A 23,280-nucleotide genomic window follows, 5' to 3' on the forward strand; every position below is an offset into this window, starting at 1 on the left:
TAGCTCAAAAAGAACTACGGACTAACTAATAACACAGCTTTCATTACTTGTATATTTATAAATATAAACAAAGCGAATTATTTTTGAAAAAAATATATAAGCTTCTGGATAAATCACTAGGTTGAAACTCCCATGTTGCTACAAATATGTGTATGTTCATCTTACTCTGTTAACATGGAACTTTAAAATTCCTCTGGGATCATCATTTTCTTCAATCAGTATCTCAGCTATTTCCATGCGAGGCTTCTGCACTCGAGGCTGCTCTGCAGAGAGGTCGGAGTTCACCAGGTTCACATCAGTTATAATGACGATAAAGCCTTCCTCCAACTCGGGAGTATCATCCTGAGAAGCAGGATAAAGATGATGATTCCTATGTTGTTTTCACATAGCAGAATCTGCCTACATTGTTCATTCTGGCATCAAAGTGGGCTTTGGGGATCCTGCCACTTCAGCCTGATGGGACTACAGGTGTATACCAACATGTCAGGCAGGTGTTTGAAAGATATTTAATTTCTGACAGAAGCCAGATATTTTTCCATCTGTAAATAAAAGTCACCATCTACTGGAATGGACATTGCTATCATACATAAAGATTCCTCATCATATTTTTATACTTTCCCACTGTCAGTTTCAGGATCTCTCAGATATTTAAGAATAAGAATAATGTTTCAATAAACTTCACTAGCATTAACAAATAAAATAAGTTAAAAATTATCCTACAATATTGGCCACATCTTACTGGATGTGTGTTATATATATAATATCCCAAAGGAAATTTAGGAAAAACTGATCAGTTTATATATATATATTTTTTTTTAAGTGAAAGCTCTGGACTTGTTATCTAGATATAATCTTATGCTTCAGTTAATTTAATTTTTTCACTTTATCTTTGAATAGGTAATAAACATTTCAAGATAAAATGATAAATGAACATATCTCCCTCTGCTTTTCTATTTTTCTCCGTGTATATGTGTAGTTATAGGTTTATATGTATGTGTGTATACATAGACATACACATATATATGTATATGTATACACATACTGAGTAAATATAGATTGCAAAACCCATCATACTCAGACATAAACCATCTGAATATTAACCCTGATTCATATAATTATATTATTAAATGAAAATGCCTTTCTATCAAGCAATAAAAAGTACACTGAGTGAATCATTTCATTCATTCATTTCCTAGTTTAAATCAATTAAACAATATACAGTATTGTCAATCAATCAGACATGCAATCAATTCAAATTAAACAACTTGAAGTTAATTCAAGTTGTTCCAAGACTTCAGTAAACATAAACAATGCAGTTGCCCTTTTACTAGCCAGTTATATTAACTTATTCATTATTAAATATTAAATTGTATATGAAGTACATAATTTTATATTTTAAAGAATTGTGTTTAAAAAAAGAGAGTCCTGTTTTACAAAAGACTTTTACCTACAAGACAAGAGCATCACATTTTTATATTTAATAGCAATTTCCCTTGATACCATATTTCCTGTAATCTGTACTTACTGGCAAAATGGCAACTTTGGCATGAGTTTCTTTCATATTTTCTTTCATTATTATTATGGTTTCTTGCAATACATAATCCTCATTCTCAGTAGCTTGATGATTGGTATGCAGTAAGAAATTGGGTGTAGCCATCAGGTGAATAGCAATATCCCCTTGGAGACCTCTATCTCGAGCAACTCGTAACTGAAGCACAGTGATGTTCTCTATGAGATAAGTACGCTTCAAGTAAGTATGCTTTTCTATTGTCTGTCAGGGCTGCTGCAAGCACTCACTCATGGTGAAATAACTGCACTATCCTTTTAGACAGTTAAGGCAGAGAGGTAAAACAAAGCTAATGTATTTTCCCATGGATCTTTTATGCTTTGCCTCCTTTGTCCCGTACTCTGTGCTGAAAACCACATTATAGCATTGACCTCATTCTTCTGTCCCTGCTGATTCTGCTATGCAGGTCCTCGGCTATGCATACCACACACTTCAGCAGAATTACAGACAGTCTCAGCAAGTGCACGTTATACATGCTCAGAAGATTCTTTGAAAATGAATTTCTAAATACATATAATAATCATTTAATGACTAATTATTAGAAGAGGGGTTTTGTCCCTCTAATGAGATGCCTATTATAATCTGAAAAGTGTTTTGCTACACATATTGTTTACTTAACGTTTTAGAATTTAAAAATATTTAATTCCTTATAAAGAATTAAAATTGGGCTGGGAATGTGGCTTAGTGGTAGAATGATTGCCTTGTATGCATGAGCCCCTGGTTTTGATTCCTCAGCACCACATAAGCAGAAAAAGCCAGAAGTGGTGCTGTGGCTCAAGTGGTAGAGCAATAGCTTTGTGAGGAAGAGCTGAAGGACAGCTCCCAGGCCTAGAGTTCAGACCCCACGACCAACCCCACCCCCCAAAAAAAAAAAAAATCTTCCTATTCCAGGCACCAGTGGCTCACATCTGTAATCCTAGCTACTCAGGAGGCTGAGATCTGAGGATCTCAGTTCAAAGCCAGCCCAGGCAGGAAAGACCGTGAAACTCTTATCTCCAATAAACCACTCAGAAAACCAAAGTGGTACTGTGGCTCCAGTGATAGAGTGCTAGCCTTGAGCTGAAGAGCTGAGGGACAGTGCCCAGGCTCAGAGTTCAAGCTCCACGACCGACAAAAAAAAAAAAAAAGAATTAAAATTGTGCAATGCATTAAACTGTCATTATAAAGAATAAAATATAAAATGCCAGTCAACATCTTCCATTGGTCTATGAGTTTCTATAGATTAAATATTGTATCTTAGCTTCAGAAACTCACAATAAAGTTCCTGACAATTACACAAGTTTCAAAAATGTTTACTGAATCAGAAGACACACAGATCATTCTGTTGTAAGTCTATTTTTTATTTTTCCACATAGATGGATATTTATGAAGGTCCAGAGTTGTAACCACATGCCACTTTCTTCCCTCAGCATTTGCAATATAATACATTAGATAGAAGGATTGTCTATGCATTACCTAAAAATTTTTAAAACTTCAAATGGAATATTTTAAATTCAACCTTTAATTTAAATAAGTCAATTGACCTTTGCCTATGGAAACTATACTTATTCAACAATCCAAATGAACAATTGTTTAGGTAAAAGAGTTCAGCAATGAAGGGCAGTAAAGACTGATCACTGTTTACCATACAGGATAAAATTACTCTGATGCTTTAGGTTAAATGGTGCTCCTACTATTCCCTATACTATTCTCTACAACTATATGAAAATCTACAGAAAGGGAACTTTAAAGAAATGATTCAAAAGAGAAAGAAAAAAAGCAAACATCTCTACTAAAATCTCTTAAATTATTATCATGTTTATTATGATAGTGTGTCTTTAGAAATTAAAGCCTGATTGCTAAGTGATCCCATGATCCAAGATTTCATAATGATCAATTCAAAGACTACGATCTGTCAAACTGAAAAATTCAAATTGCAAAGAGAAATCTGTAGTCCCTACCAATAGTACAAGTAAATTAACTACGGAAACTTCTAACTAATGCCTAAAATAGATATTCAACAGAATTTACCTATAGGCTCTGTCACTCTAGTGAACAGTGAGTTAGCATGCCAGCCCACCACACCGTGGGGGGAGTCATTGGGAAGAGTTGTTATCACAGACTTCTTTCTTTTCTGATCAATCGTAGCACCTTTTGACTGGTCCTCAACCCCTTCTGTGGTCACATCTGTGAGCGTTACTGTCACGACTTCTGATAACTCTGGCAAATCGTCAGCAAGAACAGTCAGAGTGACCGTGGACAGCATCTGTCCTTCAGTAAATGAAATCTTAAAAAAAAAAAAAATTAAAGAAATTTTCTTTTAGTTCTTCTTGTTCAGTAAGAATACAGATGACCTAATGTCATTTAAAAATTATCTTAAAGTAGGTGAACAAAGGGGTTTCAACATGTCAATTTGTATGTACAATGCATCTTGATCCATGTCATCTTCTACATCCTTCTCTTCTCCTCCAGTTACTTTGTTTTAATATAGCCACAATGAAAATAACAAGATAGTTAAGCAATGGAATGTAATTATCCAAATAACTTAAATGCCTATCATAGTAAAAGTAAGAAGACTACTAGGAAAAAGAAAAACCTAAACCATTTCTGAAACTTTAGCGAATAAAACATGAAGCTAAAATATCATAATCTAGAACTCACTGTTCCTTACAATATAGAGTAAAATATAATCTAGGACTCACTGTTCCTTACAATATAGGGTAGAAAGTCTTTCTAAGAAATAAAGCATTCGATGTAATTTGTAAAGCTTTACAAAATTAAAAGATGGTTCCTTACAAACAAAATTCTGGCAAGAACTGATCTACTAATAAATTTATCATTTATGAGCAGCTCGACCAAAATAGAGGTAAAGAGAGACATCCAGGGAGAGATTCATATCACAGCCTCTCTCTCCTTTCTTTCCCGTGTCCATTCATTACAGGTATAAATCCGTATTATTAAAAGTATCTGAGGTCCTTGCTCACGGGGTTTCCATCTGTTTCTTAGACACCATCCCCATGACCTCCTAACATACCCATTCTGCAGCAGTGTGACTACAAATTACTTTCTTGAACTAGCACTGAAGTTTTGGGCCTCTCTCTGTGCCCCTCCACCTCTCCACCCAGAGAATGCCACTGGAGAGACCAGAGAGCTTTGTTGATAAAATCAGGAATCAGAAAATTGTTGCCCACTGGTTAAATTCATTTTTTATTTTCTTTTTTTGTGGCACTGGGATTTGAATTCAGGGTCTCAGCTTGCTAGGCATGTACTCCACCATTTGAGTCATATCTCCAGCTTTTTGTTTCTGTTTTTCAGATTGGGTCCCATGTTGTTATTTGGGGCTGGCCTCAGATTGTAGTCCTTCTACCTATACCTCTCACACACCTAGATTACAGGCATGCAATATAAATGGGTGGCTTTATTTGTTTCCCTCATTTTTTGGGTGGGGGAGGGTCCGGTCATGAGGCCTGAACTCTGGGCTTGGGCACTGTCCCTCAGCTCTTCGGCTCAAGGCTAGCGCTCTACCACTTGAGCCACAGTGCCACTTCCGGCTTTTTTTCTTTTTGTTTATGTGGTGCTGGGGAATTGAACCCAGGTCCTCATGCATGCAAGGCAAGTGCTCTACCACTGAGCCACCTTCCCAGCCCATCATTTTTTAAGGGGGAAGGCCTGAGATTTGAGCTAATGGACTTGGTGCCCTCCTACTTGAGCAGTGCCCTAAACTTCAAATCCATTTGTGATAAATGAATTTTTATTGGAACACAGCCAAGCTAATTTAATTGTACATTATCTGTTACTTCCTATAATGTGTTTCCTATTTTTTAGCACAATTGTGTTCCAAAGACATCATTGTTCTGAATGAGAAAGAAGTATTTACATTTAAGGAAGTAGAGATTTAATAATTTAAATAATAAACAGTAAGGAGGTTCCAGGAAGATGGTGGAGGAGAAGCTGGAATCTGAACAAGCTCTCGCATAGAAAGCAGTTTTAGAGTTCCAGTGAACAGCCCTAAGCCAGAGAACCACACCAAGTGTGCCATCACAGGACAGAGGTTTAGGCAAGAGAGGGGAAATCAAGGCAAAGAGACACATCTGAGCACTTGCCAGCAGCCGCCGCGGCGGAGGCAGCAGTCACGGCGGCGACTGCAGGGCACCATAACTGAGCCACAGAGTCCGGGACGAAGGAGCCAGACACAGCGGGCAAGCGGATTCTACTCAACACCAGCAAGAACCGACAAGGAGCGGACATCTTCATCCTGCAGTTTGCGGACCAGAGATGACACAGGAACCAAGACTCGGTATGAGTAGAAGCCCAACTTCCTCACTCCTTCTCAGGGAGCAGAGGAGGGAAGGCCACCCCTCCCCCCCCCCAGCACCGGTGATCTCCATCTTGGATACCAACAAAGCTCCGCGGAGCTGCGAGCTCCAGCTCAGGCCTTGGAATAAAACGAGTCATTTAGCAGATCACAAGAACTTAATGGCAAAGTGACCTGCCAGACTCAGCTCCATCCAGGGAAAAGTCACCCAGCTCGGGGGCCAGCCATAGGAGTGGCTTTCCGCACTGGGTAACCAGAGCCAGAGGCTGCCCCTCCCTCTAGCAGCCACCACAATCAATTGAAAAACAGAAACCCTGAGAATGGCTCCAGGCTGGGTTCTGTGAGGTTTTCACAAAATAGCCCCAGGGAAAAGCTACTGTTTGTTGAAAGGCCTCAACTCTACCCAGAACCTAGTCTCATCACTGCATTCCCCTCTTTTGTGATTCTCAAACCAGATCACCCTCCCATTAAACTAACCTGGGACGGGGATCTCAAAATCTTGGGTAAAGCAGAGCTTTTTTCTGCCTGTTCGAACAATCTGACTTAAGAAACCAATCAAGCCACAGGACCTCAAGCAGACCAAAGACTCCAACAAGAGGCTGGCTACAGACACAAGGGAGATACAGGATTTTTCCCACCCCTCCCAAAAAAATCAAAGAACTTTTTTTTTTCTTCCTTCTTCTTCTTTTTCTTTTTTTTTTTGGTTCCTTATATATAAGAAAAAAAAATTTTTTTATCTTTTCTAAAACTTTTATTAATCTTTAATTTTTGCCTTTTTTGAAAAAAAATAGTTTTCCAGTAACTTTTTTTTTTCCTCTTATAATTTTTATTTTAGGGGGATGTGAAGGTGTGTTTTTCTTTCTTTTCTTGTCTTCTTTCTCTTTTTTTTTTTCTTCTTTTTTAATTATCTTTTTGTTTTTGGTTTAGCTCTACTGAACTTCTGATCTTTTTATTCTCCCTTTCTTATCTTTTTCACCTTTTCCTCTCCTTTGTTCTTCTTTCTATGACTTAACTCTTGTCCTGCACATCCTCAGACAAACCCATAGTTAACTAGTAGACCCTATCCCCCATTGTGTACACACTTAATCCACAAATTTATTACTCAATTCAAACCTCTGAGACTTAAATTCCTTAATAGCAGTACTACCTCTTTATACCTATATAACATTTTAAGCATTTTTTTAAGTCTTTCACATCTCCTCTATGTCCCCCCCAATCTCTCAATATACTCACGTTCCTCTCTAAATAGATTGTTCTTGAATCTCCGTAATATCATTAATTTTTACTTGTCTATTTTTTCTGGTCTCTTTTCATTTCCCTTTCCCTTTCTTCTTTTTCCTCTCTCTCTCTACTTGCATCCTACCCAACCTATTTCCTGCTTTGAGATTAGGACATAGTTAACTCTCCCTGTGCCTCCCCACACCAATCTATTCCTATTTTTTACTCACATCTCTCCCTAACCCTAATAATTTCTGGTTTTCCAAATTCTTCTCTGCGGTTCGAAGCCCATTAACATATAGTTGTTTGATGTTGAATAGATGTATCTGTTGAACTAGATTGTATCTGTAGACTATTGACTGTACAAATTCATACTTTGGTTGATGGTAGCCTTAAGATAGTGTTCTAGCACAAAACTGGTGCTATTTCCACCTCAAATGGGCAGAGTAAGCCGGAAAAACACAAGAAAAATGGCAAATCCTGGTATCTCAATTCCCAATCTTGATAATCAGGGGACAGAACAGATAATGAATAATCCAGAGGAGAGTTCCCAAATAGCTCTACAAACACTGCTGGCAAACATGATAAATGAAAAGTTTGAAAACATACAAAGGACTCTGTATGAGCGTGATAGGGAGAGAGAGGAGGCAACCCGAAAGTATATACAGGAATATCATAAACGTGAGGAAGCTACTCAAAAACTGATACAGGATCTGCGTGAGCAGGATGAGAACACTCAAAGAGAACTGCAGGAATCCCGCGAACGGGAGGAAGCTAATAAAAGAGTAATACAGGAATTGAGAGAGCAGGATGAGAATACACAAAGATCACTAAAGGCATTCATGGAATCCATTAACAAAGAGCTGAAGGAAGTCAGGGAGACCACAGAGGGAATGCTGAATGGAACCCAACAGAAGGAATGGGAGTCCAAAGAAACCATAACCAATCAACTAAATGATTTAAGAATAAACACTGAACATCAAATTAAGGAAATAAAGAAATTCATACAAGACCTAAAACAGAACTTCAACAAAGAATTTGAAGCCATCAAAGCTGGCCAATTAGAAGGAAATGAGATAAAAAACAAAGTAGAGAGTCTTGACAGCAGGTTAGACCATGCAGAAGACCGAATCTCAGGGATTGAAGACAGCCTAGATATTATAGAGAAAGAACATACAACCATCCAAGACAAGTCCAAGAAATATCATAGATCTATCCAACACTTGGAAGAAACCATCAGAAAGCCTAATCTAAGGATAATGGGTGTAGAGGAGCACCTAGAAACAGAAGTTAATGGTCTAGGAAATTTGTTTAACAGGATTCTAGCAGAGAACTTCCCAAACATACAAAAAGATAGGCCTATTCAGATACAAGAAACTTTTAGGACCCCAAATAGACCAGACCAGAATAGGACATCCCACCGTCACATTATACTCCACACAGGATCAACTCAGACCAAGGAAAAGATCCTTAAAGCTGTCAGGGAGAAAAGGTTAATCACCTACAAAGGGAAACCAATTAGAATCACCTCAGATTTCTCAGCAGAGACAATCAAAGCAAGAAGAGCCTGGAATGATGTATGCCATGCCCTAAAAACAAACAACTATCAACCAAGAATACTGTACCCAGCTAAACTCTCCTTCATAACTGAAGGCCAAATAAAAACCTTCCATAGCAAAGAAAAATTGAAACAATACATCTCCACCAAACCAGCCCTACAAAAGATTCTTAAAGCAGTCCTACACATAGAAAACCAACAAGACCACAATAAAGGCCAAGAAACTGCACCCAAACTGAGAATCCAAGAACCATAGGAAGAACCCAGTTTTCGCAAACCCCAAGAAGGTGGATAACATGGCAGGAACTCCCAAATACCACTCAGTCCTATCTCTTAATGTTAACGGACTGAACTATTCAATTAAGCGACATAGACTGTCTAGTTGGATTAAAAAACAAGACCCTTCTATCTGCTGCCTGCAGGAGTCACATCTTGCCCGTAAAAACAAACACATTTTCAATGTTAAAGGCTGGAACAAAATCTACCAAGCAAACGTCTCTCATAAACAGGCGGGAGTTGCAATCCTAATATCAGATAAAATAGACTTCAAATTAAAATTCATGAGAAGAGATAAAGAAGGTCGCTACATACTAATTAAAGGATCTCTCCTTCAGGAGGATATTACAATTCTAAATATCTATTCGCCAAACAATGGAGCACCCAAATTTATCAAAGAAACACTACTTTCCCTCAAATCCCATATAGATCCAAAGACATTAATTGTTGGGGATTTTAACACACCACTCACCCCACTAGATAGATCAACTTGGCAAAAACTCAACAGAGAGACCGCAGATCTAAACAGCTGCATAGATGAACTAGACTTAACATACATCTACCGAACATTTCACCCAGCAGCATCAGAATACACGTTTTTCTCAGCAGCACATGGAACATTTTCTAAAATAGTCCACATATTAGGCCACAAAGCAAACTTGTCTAAGTTCAGAAACATTGAAGTTATACCTTGCATTCTCTCTGACCACAAGGGAATAAAACTAGAACTCAACACCAAAAGCCACCAAAGAAAGTCCGGCATCACATGGAGGCTGAACAACACACTGCTGAATCATGAGTGGGTCATGGAAGAGATTAGAAAGGAAATTCAAATGTTCATGCTATTCAACAAAAATGAACACACAAATTACCAGCTCCTCTGGGACACAGCAAAGGCAGTACTCAGAGGCAAGTTTATAGCTCTGAGCTCCTACATCAACAAATTGGAGAGATCTGAGACTGACAATTTAATGACACATCTAAACCTCGTTGAAAAAGAGCAGCAAGATAAACCCCAATCCAGTAGACGGAAAGAAATAATTAAAATTAAATCAGAATTAAATGAATTAGAATCCAAAAAAACTATAGAAAGAATCAACAAAACAAAGAGTTGGTTCTTCGAAAAACTTAACAAAATTGACAGACCCTTAGCAAATCTTATCAGAAAAAGAAGAGAACACACCCAAATTAATAAACTCAGAGATGAGAATGGAAACATCACCACAGAAACAACCAAGATTCAGAATATTATAAGGGAATACTTCTCAAAACTTTATGCTAATAAGTTTGAGAACTTGACAGAAATGGACCTCTTCCTAGCAAATATTGACATGCCAAAACTAAACCAAGATGAGTTAAACTATCTTAACAGGCCCATATGAAGCATTGAAATAGAAACAGCAATAAGAGACCTCCCAGCTAAGAAAAGTCCAGGACCAGATGGTTTTACAGCGGAATTCTACAAGGCCTTCAAAGCAGAGCTCACACCAATTCTCCTCCAACTCTTCAATGAAATTGAAAGAGAAAGCTCACTACCGAACACATTCTACGAAGCCATCATAACCCTCATCCCCAAACCAGGCAGGGACTCATCAAAGAAAGAGAACTATAGACCCATTCCTTGATGAACATTGATGCAAAACTTCTCAACAAAATTTTGGCCAACCGACTTCAACAATTCATCCAAAAAATCATGCACCACGATCACACAGGATTCATTTCAGGGATGCAAAGCTGGTTCAATATACGCAAATCAATTAATATTATTCATCACATCAACAGGAGCAAGAATAAGAACCACATGGTTATCTCAATAGATGCAGAAAAAGCATTCGACAAGATCCAACACCCCTTTATGATGAAGGTTTTGGAAAAATTAGGAATCCATGGAACATTCCTCAATACAATAAAGGCTGTATATGACAAATCTACAGCCAGCATTATACTTAATGGTGAAAAACTAAAGCCATTTCCTCTTAACTCAGGAACAAGACAAGGATGTCCACTCTCTCCGCTTCTCTTCAATCTAGTATTAGAATGTCTAGCTACAGCAATAAGACAAGATGCAGACATAAAGGGGATACAAATAGGGAAAGAAGAAATAAAACTCTCCCTCCAAGGACCTCTATGATGAAAACTTTAAAATCTTGAAAAAGGAAATCAACATAGAACTTAAAAAATGGCAAAACCTCCCATGCTCCTGGATTGGAAAGATTAACATCGTGAAAATGGCAATACTTCCCAAGGCTATCTACAAATTCAACGCAATACCTATCAAAATTCCACCTTCATTCTTCAAGGAAATAGAAGAGGCAATCCAAAAATTCATATGGTGGGCTAGGAAGGTGGCTCAGTGGTAGAGTGCTTGCCTTGCATGCATGAGGCCCTGGGTTCGATTCCTCAGCACCACATAAGCAAAAAGAAAAAAGCTGGAAGTGGCGCTGTGGCTCAAGTGGTAGAGTGCTAGCCTTGAGCTGAAGAGCTGAGGGACAGTGCCCAGGCCCAGAGTTCAGGCCCCACGACCGGACCCAAAAAAAAAAAAAAAAAAAAAAAAAAAAAAATTCATATGGAACAATAAAAGACCCCGAATAGCAAAAACGCTCCTCAACGGAAAGAACACTGCTGGAGGAATATCAATACCAAATTTCAAACTCTACTATAAAGCCATAGTAATCAAAACAGCCTGGTATTGGCATAAGAACAGACCTCAGGACCAATGGAATAGAATTGAAAACCCAGAAATGAACCCACAGACCTATCGGCATCTAATCTTCGATAAGGGAGCTAAAACAATAGAATGGAAGAAAGACAGCCTCTTCAGTAAATGGTGCTGGCAAAGTTGATTAACTACATGTAGAAAACTAAAGCTAGATCCTTATCTATCACCTTGTACCAGAATCAACTCCAAATGGATCAAAGACCTCGAAGTCAAAGCAGACACTCTGAAAACATTACAGGATGGAATAGGAGAAACCCTAGGTCTCCTTGGGTCAGGCTGAAATTTTCTGAATAGAGACCCGGAAACACAACAAATCAAAGAAAGGTTGGACAAATGGGATTGCATAAAGTTGCAGAGCTTCTGCATGGCAAACGACATAGCTAGCAAGATCAATAGAAAGCCCACAGATTGGGAGAAGATCTTTACTAGCCACACAACGGACAAGGGTCTCATATCTAAAATATACTTGGAACTCCAAAAATTAAATCCCCCAACAACAAATCCTCAAAGAAACAACTGCCCAATAAATAAGTGGGTGAAAGACTTAAAGAGAAACTTCTCTGAAGAAGAAAGAAGGATGGCCAATAGACACATGAAGAAATGTTCAACATCCCTAGCCATAAAAGAAATGCAAATCAAAGCAACATTGAGATACCACCTCACTCCAGTTAGAATGGCAAAAATCAAGAACTCTAACAACAACAGATGCTGGAGGGGATGTGGACAGAAGGGAACCTTACTTCATTGTTGGTGGGAATGTAAACTTCTTCAACCACTTTGGAAAGAAGTATGGAGGTTCCTCAAAAGACTTCACATAGAGCTCCCCTATGACCCAGCAATCCCACTTTTGGGCATTTACCCAAATGTTTACAAACAAGACCACACTAAAGCTACCAGCACAACTATGTTTATTGCAGCATTATTTACTATAGCTAAGATATGGAACCAACCCAGATGCCCTTCAGTAGATGAATGGATCAAGAAAATGTGGTATATATACACAATGGAATTCTATGCCTCCATCAGAAAGAATGACATTGCCCCATTTGTTAGGAAATGGAAAAACTTGGAAAAAATTATATTAAGTAAAGTAAGCCAGGCCCAAAGAAACATAGGTCCCATGGTTTCCCTTATTTGCAATATCTAGTATAGGTATGAGTCAAGCGGAAAAAGTCAGATAATGTGATGTTAGGAAAATGAATCCTTAGATAGGTATTTTAATGTTTTTTTTCTTTCATGCATGTGTTTCTTATGCATTTATAACTTTATTTCTTTGTTGCTTTGTATGTCCCTCCCCCACAATATAACCCCCTCTTTCAATATATTTGATGTCAGTATAACTTATGGAGGAGATGGGGAAAAACAAGTCATTTAAGGATTCAGGTGGACCTGTTGCAACAATGAGAAGTACAAATTGTGATGTCAAAAAGGAGCTTTACAATGTCGGTGGGGGGGACTGGGGGGGAAGGATTGGGTTGGGGGGGGAGGCTGGGAAGGGAGGTGAAGGGTAAACAAAGGAGGAGGCTGCAATGCTTGGTAAGAAATGTATGCATTATCTTGCCCATGTAATTGTAACCCCTCTGTACAGTATGTTCACAAATAAAATAAAATTAAAAAAATAATTATAATAAACAGTAATTTGAGAATACAATGAGAATATACAGAATTACAACAGAGCTCTGTAGCATGCATAAAATACAGATTAAATGCAACAGAATTTGCTATAGCATACTCAATACAATTGATACTTTTACCTTTCAAATGATGTAAGAACCTTATAATCAGATTTAAAATAGATTTTAAATCCAATGTCCTTATTTTTGATAGTTTCTTTAAAATAATTCTTTAGAGAAGCATTGGTGCAAAATAGACTAACCTACCAAACCAAGGCAAGCTAATGAGATAACCCATCTTCCAAACAAAAACAAATGGCTCCATGAACTCTCTTTGTGAGACATGTACTTAATTGTCCATCCTTATTACATTCTTATATTTTTATTCTACCCATCCAAGCCTCATTTGATTGGTTTTAACATTAGACAAATGTACTCAAAATCTGTCCAATGGCTTTATTCAACTTCAAAGTGGGTCACTCTTTTTCATATGTAAGTTTTATCTTATAGAAAAAATAAAGAGCCACAATAATGAAGCTAACCTGAATTTGTATCCTTTCTATGTCTCTATGGTGATTAGTAGGAAGCCAGTTTTAATAAGGTTACACTCAAACATTTCATCCATAAAACAGTATCTGGTCCCAAGAACCAATAGTAAACAGTATTAACAGTGTCTCCTATAATTTTTTAAAATTACATACCACTCCTGAGGTGGGAAATATATCATTAATACTTCCATCAGCTTCCCATGCTACAGTTATACGACCATAAGTTCCTTTTAAGCGTTCAATATTCAAGGTTACTAAGCTATCTTGTTCCAATTCTTCCACTTGCTTATATAACGAGTTCTGAAAAATACACCGGAAGACATAAGGGATTACTTGAAATTACCTATAAATAAATTCTTTATTTCATGTTATTGTTCATTCGCAAGCTTCACACTGCTAAAGAAGACCAAGACACATTGTATACATAAAGTGCTTTGTTAAATGTCAAAAAATTCAATATATATCCTTTAAAAAAATTAAGAAAAGTGGGTTGAGTGGGATGAGTGAGAATGTTCAAACAGGTGACATTGAACAAGATACACTGTATTTATGAACTGTTTTTAAAAGGACAACTCCTTTCTAAACTAGCTTTCTTTTCTCAGGACAAAGGCAATGTGCATTTTACATCTGTAATTGCAAAATGTATTACAGTTACCAGACGCTGTGCCTCCTCCACCCCACACTAACATAGTTGTATGACATGTGTGACACGACACAGTGTGCAATATAGTCACTATCTTTTTCACCATGGCCTTTGGGAAAAAAGCAAGAGCAAGGCCACTGAACACATTAAATACCCAATACTTTAAAACAATAGGGACAAAGACCAGGATAAGTTGTCCCTTAGAGTCAGTATGGTAAGAATGTATATTGCAGATTTCAGTAGAGTTCACAGTAGATGCACAATAGGAGGTGCACCAAGAAGAAGCAAAGGGAGAAAGATTGAAGATACTCAAAGTACGGCTCACTTACTGAGTTCTGATCAGAGCTTACTTGTAAATGCAGTAAGTTATTTTCACTTGTATATGTGGAATCTTCACTATTACCTGAGCAAATGCAACAACTCCATAAGCATCATCATTAGACAGGATAGTTATTGTCACATAACTATGAATGCCAATCTCTGCTCCTCCCTTGGGATTTTTAAGCTGAACTCTGAAGGATTCTTCTTCTTCTGGAATTACATCATCGAGGATATTTACTGCTATGGTAGCTTCTTTGTCACCAGGTTCAAATATCAGTTCACCTGAACTACCATAGGAAGTACAGATAAAATAAGTCAATGACAACAAACAAAATTATATGCAGAGTAGATTCCCCATGAAATTTTCACTACACTAAGCAGTAATAGTAAAAGTTTTATAGGAAGTATAATATTTCATAAATAAAAATTTTAAATTTTTGTGTAGTTCTGATAAACAGAATAGATTGTAGAAATACGAATGACCAGGTTTCTGGCTTACATATAGCTCTAGTATTTTTGTATTTTTCTTGGTCACTATGACTTAGAAATTTTATGTCAGACAAACTGAGATGAGCATAAAGACACTTAGTATGAAGTTGTTGAACCTACCTGGGAATAAAGTCAGACTGACTGGAAATATAGGCCAGTTCATATACATGAGAGTGCACAGCTCCTGCCATAGCAATTAAATTCTTGCTTGAATTAATAGACTTTACTACAACTGAAGCTGCATCATGGGCAGAGGGCACTTCCAGAACAAAAGTGAATTGATTCAACTCTGAATTCCAGCGGTAAAGGGCAGACCCTTCTTGGCCCATTAAAAGTATGTGGGCTGTAAGGAAGGAAAAAAAAGACAAGAAAAATGAAGTGCAAAATGCTACTACACACACTCCCTCCACTGGTGTCAAAGGAAGACTTCTACCATTCTCCAAGCTCTGTTTTGATTTCTAAAGTAAATTAATTCAATTTATGTGAATAAAATAATAATTTTGGAGTGCTGTAGAATAACCAGTCCAGCTTGATAATGTACCCACATCTATCTAAGAAAGAAGAAAACCACAGGATTAAAAAACACAAATGGATTTTGAATTCCTTGGTATACATCTTAGTACTAATTTAAAAGTAACTTTTACAAAGTGAAAAAATACCAATTATCTCACCAGTCAATATTTAATTTTTAAAATGTTCATCTCTAGTCATTATATTTATAAGTTTATAATGCACAAGTATAAAAAGATAACTACAAAAGTTCTTAACTATTATATGTATTCTATTACATAGTTTTGCATGTTATTACTGAAGTATTCAATTTTATAATTTTAATGCATATAATAGTCTAGTATTGCATATACATTAAATTAATATTAATATTTAATACATATTTAATAATTTTCTTGCATTAGACATTTATTGTTTAATATTTAATTTTTCAATATTAAGTAGAGGTAGAGTTCTCCCTATTGTTTTCTCTAGAAAAATTATTCAAGGTAGCTCATGAGATCAAAGGATATGTACAAAGAAAACATAGAATATATTCTTGCAGTATTTTTAAATATCAGGAAGTCATGTTTTTGCTAGTTCAAAGCAATGGCATATATATGTGCTTCAGAAGCTGGGAATATGTTGCATATAGTACTAAACAAACACACTTAGAATTGGGAGAGGGGTGAGAAAACATAAAGAAATATGCTTTTAGAGAAACACACTTGAATGCAAACATATCAAATCAGACCGATTAGGTACTAAAACAGCACACCAAATCAGAAAGTATGAATATCTTCTAAAATGCTAGCCCTTGGCCTATGTCATCCTTATTTACAACAATTAAGATTAACTGCAGTTTATCCAAATGTTGCATAAAGATCAAGATCATCTAGAATGGTCTTAATATATTCAAATCTTTAAAGGGATATATACTTTACAAATAGCTTCATAAAACATTCAAAAGTAACAAACTCAAATGCTTAACTGAGCTATAGTCTCAACCAAGATCATAAACTAGTGATCTGAACACTACTGATTATGCACCTGGCCCTTCAGAGATATACTCTGTTCACATCTTATTTTGATTGACATACTTTGGAAGCAAACTGATAAGTGAACATTTACAGTAATAATGTGGTGTCCTCAAATCTAAAGAGAGGTGCTTCTCCACTTATAGTGGCATTACATCCCACTAAATCTATCATAAGTAGAAAACATAAGAACAAATACATTTAGTATACTTCAGTTACTGAATATCACATCTTATTCTAGATTTACTTAAGTGTACTCAGCCTTCAATTTAAGCTAATTGGGCTACAATTGGGAAAAACTATCCAATCAGAAAAGTCTATCTCATACTTCAGTGTTGCCTATCTTAAATGTACTCTGCACAGAACCAGCTCTCAGAATTCACCCTCCTATCCGGTAGTAGCTGGAGTTGTGTTCCCATTGGTATCGTCTAAAACTGAAAAATACCACAAATCACTAGTCCAGGAAAAGGTAAAATACCAAACTGTTTTTAATGAATGTGTAACATTTTCATATTAATGTAAGTTCTAAACATTAAAAAATTCCTAAATCAAACTATGTAGGTAAAAGGAATATCCCCCCAAAATGTGGTCAAGATCAACAGAGTTCTAAAAGAATGCTGAAATAGGGGAAGTGAAGATGTTTAAGTCTTTCATTAAGATCTTTGAGAATACACTTCAAATGAATCATTCTGTGACAAAAGTAATCAAGTGTATCTAATTTCTCAGAGAATGGTGCGGAATCCCTGCTTGATGTGAAAACATCTGTAAGAGTAGCAGAATTAGACATCCAAGCATTCATGCCGTGGCATTCATTAATCATTTGACTTAACTGCTGTGCCCTCTGTGCACCTAGTTTAATGGTGATGATGACAGCTAATACTCAACACACTGCAGAGTTCTGATCAAGCTCTGAACATACATTAGCTTTGTGAATTCCTGCAAATCATTGTGAAGGTGTCATCTGATTGCATAAAGTCAGGATGGGGATAGACAGTTGACTGAAATACTTGTCTCAGATGCAGAATTGAATGGAAGCACCCCCTAACAATCCTTCCCAATCAAGATAAATAATACACCAATGCAACATTTCTTTACATCAAAATCGCGAGTGGCTCACGCCTGTAATCCTAGCTACTCAGGAGGCTGAGATATGAAGATCATGGTTCAAAGCCAGCCTGGGCAGGAAAGTCCATGAAACTCTTATCTCCAATAAACCACTAGAAAACCGGAAGTGGCACTGTGGCTCAAGCAGTATAATACTAGCCTTGAGCTGAAGAGCTCAGGGACAGAGCCAAGGCCCAGAGCTCAAGTCCCAGGACCAACCATAAACAAAAAGCAAAAACAAAAACAAAAAATTAACCTCATAGACGGTGTCTCCAAGCCCAGAATCATGATGTTCCAATCAGACCCTGTGTCCAGTACTCCTCTCTGCTAGGAGTGTCCTCGATGCTGCAATGCCCCCAAAGCCTTCCTCCTCTTCGGCCCCCTGACCAAAAAGTTTCCTGTCAATCCACCTAAACATACCTCAGGTTTCCTTCTTACACCTTCTACCCACTCCAAATCCACCTCTCACAAATCCACCTCTCACAAAGTAAACAGTACTGGTCTGAAGTCTTAAGTTATTATTTCTTTTCCCCTCCTCTAACCAGATACTAAGACTTCAATGGCAAGGAATTCCTCATATCTTCATAACAATGATTTGTGTGCAATATGTTAGTATTAACTGCATGCTGTTTTTCATTAAAATAGAACTGTCATGTGTCGATATAAAAAACATGACTGGATTCATCTCCTGAGTTGCCTTTAGGCTTGACTTTCTAGTCCTATGGGCACCTGAAAACATAATGACAGTTGACTATGTATCCCCTGACCTTTTACTGCAGACTCCCACATGAGAGGTAGCCTGACCAGTTCCCCATCCAACTGACCTCCGCTTTCTGCCTTATTGTCATTCTCTCCGCCCAAGTGACTCCTGATTAACCCTGAAATAATCCATAGGCTCTTACTAATATACTTTGCCTCAGAAACTGTATTAAAATATTGATTATTCATACTGTGAAAGTGATTGGGAGAATAAAAATGGCCAGTAGAGTTCTCACAGTCATCTGAGCTCTCAAAATTCATTAAGTGTAAAATTTTGCCATCACTTTATGCATATTTTCATATTTTAAATATGTAGTGTCACTCTTTACTCTTCTCTAGGTAAAAGAGATAAAATACTAGTTGGGCACTGGTAGCTCACACCTATGATCCTAACTATTCAGGAGGCTGAGTTTTGAGGATAGAGGTGACTCAATCAGTAGTCTTAACATGAAAACTAAGTAAGGAATGGAGCCTAGACCCTAAGTTCAAGCCTTTGTTCTGACATACATACAAAAATACTATCTTTGGCCTTCACTAATAGTTCCTTCTGGTTTGTTTTTTTTTTGTTGTTGTTGTTACTATTATTATTCTTAAACAAAACATCCATTTTATAAATACAAATTCTTTTGAAGCTTTATGATTTCTGGAAGGGTATTAAAACACAGCACCATATGAAATTTAGTGAGATTATATCCTTCTGGCTTTCCATACTGTCTTTAGGATTGGTTAGCTGAAAAATCCTTACCTATTCCTGAGGCTGGTATAAAGGAATGGATTCTTTCAACAGGAGAAAAATCCAAGAACTGAAAATGTCTGAACGAAGATTGTCCCATCTCCCAGATGAAAATATCAACTAAGTTCTGATATCCTAGATTAATGAAATAAAAATCAAATATTAAGTCATAAGTTGGAAAAAGAAAATTACAAATTTGGGCAGTAATACAAATGATTAAGTTTGAGGAACAAATACCTCCCAGAATCCATTTTCTTTCAACAAAAATACAACAGAGTTGGAAGTACTTCTAAATTTCTTTTGCATTTCCACATTAACTATATGCACTATTCTCCATTAACCAGGATTATATAGTATATAAAAATGAGGCTGAGCTTCACAATTGTAATCATAGTTGCTCAGAAGATTGCTTGGGCAGAAAATGTGGGAGAGTCCATCTCCAAAATAATCAGCAAAAGGCCAATTTGGCTGCATGACTCAAGAAGTAGAGTGTCAGCTGTGAGCAAGCAGGTACAGCAAACTTGAGGCCCTAAGTTCAAACCCCAATACCAGAAAAAAAAAACTGGGGCAAAATATTTCATTTTTATGAATGTCAGATTTTATCCATGAATGCAATAAGCAAAGAAGGCATAGTCCTACTCAGAATATTCTGAGCCAGTCTTATTAAAAATTTCTAAGTACTATTTATTAATACTATAAATTATCCACAATATCCCAAGTATACGCATATAGAAATTTAGCTGTTGTACTTTGCATATAAAAATCGTTGGAAATTTTCTCACTTTACATATCCACCCCCAGTTATAGTTTAACATAAATGTAATATGGTGGTTTGAAACATCATAGGATGAAAGGTATAATGTGTAAATTGTTCGAATCCATTTATAACTGACAGCAAATACCCAAGATACTGTCTAAACATGCTCAAAAAATTATAGGAGCCTTTCATATAAAACATGCAATCTAAATTATAGGTGACTTTGGTAATAACTCTATATTCTCACCTTCAAGGATATTTTTTGTAAAAACCAAGTAAACATCATCACCAGAAGACAAAGCCTCAACTTGTGCTGTCCCTTTGATGGACACCTCTTGGAAGTTAACAAACCCACTTCCAGACCACCTAAATAATGAGGCATTTAGACGAGCATTCGCTGGGGTGACGGCTAAGAACACCAAGCCACTTCTGCTGAACAAAGACATGGTCAGCACACCTCGGACAGGGAGTGTTTCATGAAAGGTAAAGTTTCTTCCATTCCATTTGAAGACCTGCAGGACATGTTCAAACACAGAATTATGATGACCTGGAATGTCACATCTGTGAGAATTTGACAAATGTCATGTGTTCACTCTCCTGGATCCTTTTGTTCTCTTAGGAAGATACTTTCATAAATGAGAATTTAACACAACAGATGCTCTTTGTGCATGTGTGTGTGTGTGTGTGTGTGTGTGTGTGTGATAAATGACCAACAATCTTTTTGGAAAATATATCTGCATCAATGGAGTGGGAAAGAGTGATCAAAGGCAGTCATTATATTCAATATACCGTATTTAAAAATTGACTATGTAACTTGAGCATAGGAATGGGAGGGGAAAAATGAGGAAGAACAGCAGAAAGGGTTGACATTAATCAGATGCACTGTATTCATAACCTGACTTATGGAATTGTAACCTCTTTGTACACTACTTAAACTAACAGTTTTTAAAAGGAAATAGATTTCCTTCAAATAAATATCAAATAAATATTTATTTGTATTATATCTAGGAAGATATCTAAGAAGAGAGAACTAAGTGAAGTGTGGAACTGAATAGAAAACTTTCAGATGCTGCTATGTTACTTTCAAAAGCTTGAAATAGAATGCATACTTTTTGTCATGGTGGTAAGGCATGCAAGATCTCAGTGTGTTTGTAGATTTACAATTAAAAGACAGTTTGTAATTTACCTCATTCCTTAAACAACCTGGTCACTTTCCCAAAAATTACACTCATTCAGTTAACAGTTAGGACCTCTGAGCTGAGCACAAAGGTAGGATACAGTAATCTCTTTTATGGATCCTACTAACTACTACAAAATATCTAAGAATAAGTATATGGACAACTGATATGATTTTAAGTTAAGAGTAGTTTAGTTTTGAAGATGACACAGAATGGAATGGCAAAAATATGGATGCATTAGGGAAATCAAGTTAGAAAGAATGAGAAGATAGTTTCTAAGACAGTCCGCATTGTAAACAAATGACACAAAAGCAAGCAAGTCTAACTGGAAAGAAGCTGGCAATGTTGAAAGAATGAGACTGGAAAGGCTAGATCATGAGATACCTTGCATTAATGTAATTGCTTCATTTGTCTTTCAAATAAAAACCCTTTTGAAAGTGAAATACCAACAGTACATAGCCATACTAGGTATACATACTAGGTATACATACATAGGCATAAGCCAGTACTGTTGTGAGCAAATGAAGAAATATGGTATTCCTACATAAGGTCATAGTAAATAATTTTGAAATTAATATATTGTTCTAAAATGGGACATAATCAACATTTTGAATAGATTTCCCCAGATACTCAACACGGAGTCTGAGAAGATGAGAGATGTTCAAAGACTATTTCTGAGAGTATTCCAACAGTGCAGCTGAGAAATGATGAAGCCAGGCTTTGGGAGAAGAAGCAGAAGTAGAGAGAAGTGTCTTCACTCAAAATGGGTGGAGACATTTGACTTTTCAAAAGTGTAATGATAAATTAGATGAGAGAGAGTAAAGAGGAATGACAAGAAGAGTATATCCTACAATTTTCTCCTGCTCAATTGCATTTCAGAGGGGCTAATTCCTAAGATAAAGGGCAAAAACTGGAACGTGCATTTCATAGAGAATATTAAATGTTCAGACTGAGATAAACTGAGGTAACTATTAAAACATAAAACCTTTTCAAGTGGGTTTGTCAACAGGCAGCTAAGTATGCAGGTCTGGATTACAGAAGAAGGGCTATGAATATAATCTGGAAGACATTGACCTAGAGCTGATAAGTACCATCACATTATCAGATAAATAAAATTACCCAGAGTAAATGAAGAGAGAAAAAGATAATTAAATGAAAGCAAAATTCTCAAAAAATAACCCACAGAGATATTTCAACTTAGAAAAGGGATGAACTCGCAATGCAGACTGAGAAGGCTAGCAGAGAAATGAAGGCAAATCTGTGTGAAAAGATTTTGACTTTGAGGATGAGGTGATGTCACATGCCAATCCATGGGAGATAATGCATAAAACCACATGACACATCCATTGCATTTGACAACTCAGTTGCCATCAGTGTAAATGAGATCAACAAAGGAGAAACTTCTTTCGGACATACCACAGAGGAGAAAAAACAAATGAAACAGAATCTAGATGGGAGACAAAATTCAGAAGAAGACAAATTCTTTCTTAAAACTGAGCAATCTGGTACAAGACAGTATGTTGAAAATGAACTTTACAACTTTGGTGGGGGGCAGTGGGCGAGGGGAGGGAGGAGTTGGGGAGGTAGGGAGGAAAGGGATGGTAGGAGAAAAATAAAGGAGGGTGTAACAATGCTTGATAGGAAATGGACTCATTACCTTGCTCATATAATTGTAATCCCTCTATATATCAGGTATATATATCTGTGGGAAAGCAGTACTGGGGATTTTTTTTTTGCATTCTAAAATACCAGATTTTTAATTTTTAAGTTAAACAATCCTTAAAAAGCCATTTAAAACAATGTGAAAATTCTTTTTAAAAATTTTTGGTAATGTCCAAACCTCATAACCTTTTGAATTTTAAACTTAAACTCACCCAATTGTTACAGCATGCTGACAATTCTTATCTTGAACATGTTCACAAACACATACAAAACACACACAGATACTAACATGTGTAAAAACCAAAATCAGTTGTA

At 36.7% G+C, this 23,280-nt stretch overlaps 1 protein-coding gene across 1 annotated transcript in view; it reads right to left on the bottom strand.

Moving 5' to 3' along the window:
* Adgrv1 (adhesion G protein-coupled receptor V1) overlaps window positions 1–23,280 on the bottom strand; it is a 479,179-nt gene that overhangs the window by 352,686 nt on the left and 103,213 nt on the right. Inside the window, exons 48-55 of the mRNA XM_042690972.1 lie at window positions 20,373–20,637; window positions 19,381–19,503; window positions 15,367–15,589; window positions 14,840–15,044; window positions 13,947–14,093; window positions 3,578–3,833; window positions 1,526–1,728; window positions 166–342 (exon numbers count right to left, since the gene is read on the bottom strand). Of these exons, the coding sequence (XP_042546906.1) occupies window positions 166–342; window positions 1,526–1,728; window positions 3,578–3,833; window positions 13,947–14,093; window positions 14,840–15,044; window positions 15,367–15,589; window positions 19,381–19,503; window positions 20,373–20,637 (1,599 nt within the window). The remainder of the gene's footprint in view (window positions 1–165; window positions 343–1,525; window positions 1,729–3,577; window positions 3,834–13,946; window positions 14,094–14,839; window positions 15,045–15,366; window positions 15,590–19,380; window positions 19,504–20,372; window positions 20,638–23,280) is intronic.

Source organism: Dipodomys spectabilis, unplaced genomic scaffold (assembly GCF_019054845.1).
Source record: "Dipodomys spectabilis isolate Male_0828 unplaced genomic scaffold, ASM1905484v1 ptg000140l, whole genome shotgun sequence".
NCBI lineage: Eukaryota > Metazoa > Chordata > Mammalia > Rodentia > Heteromyidae > Dipodomys > Dipodomys spectabilis.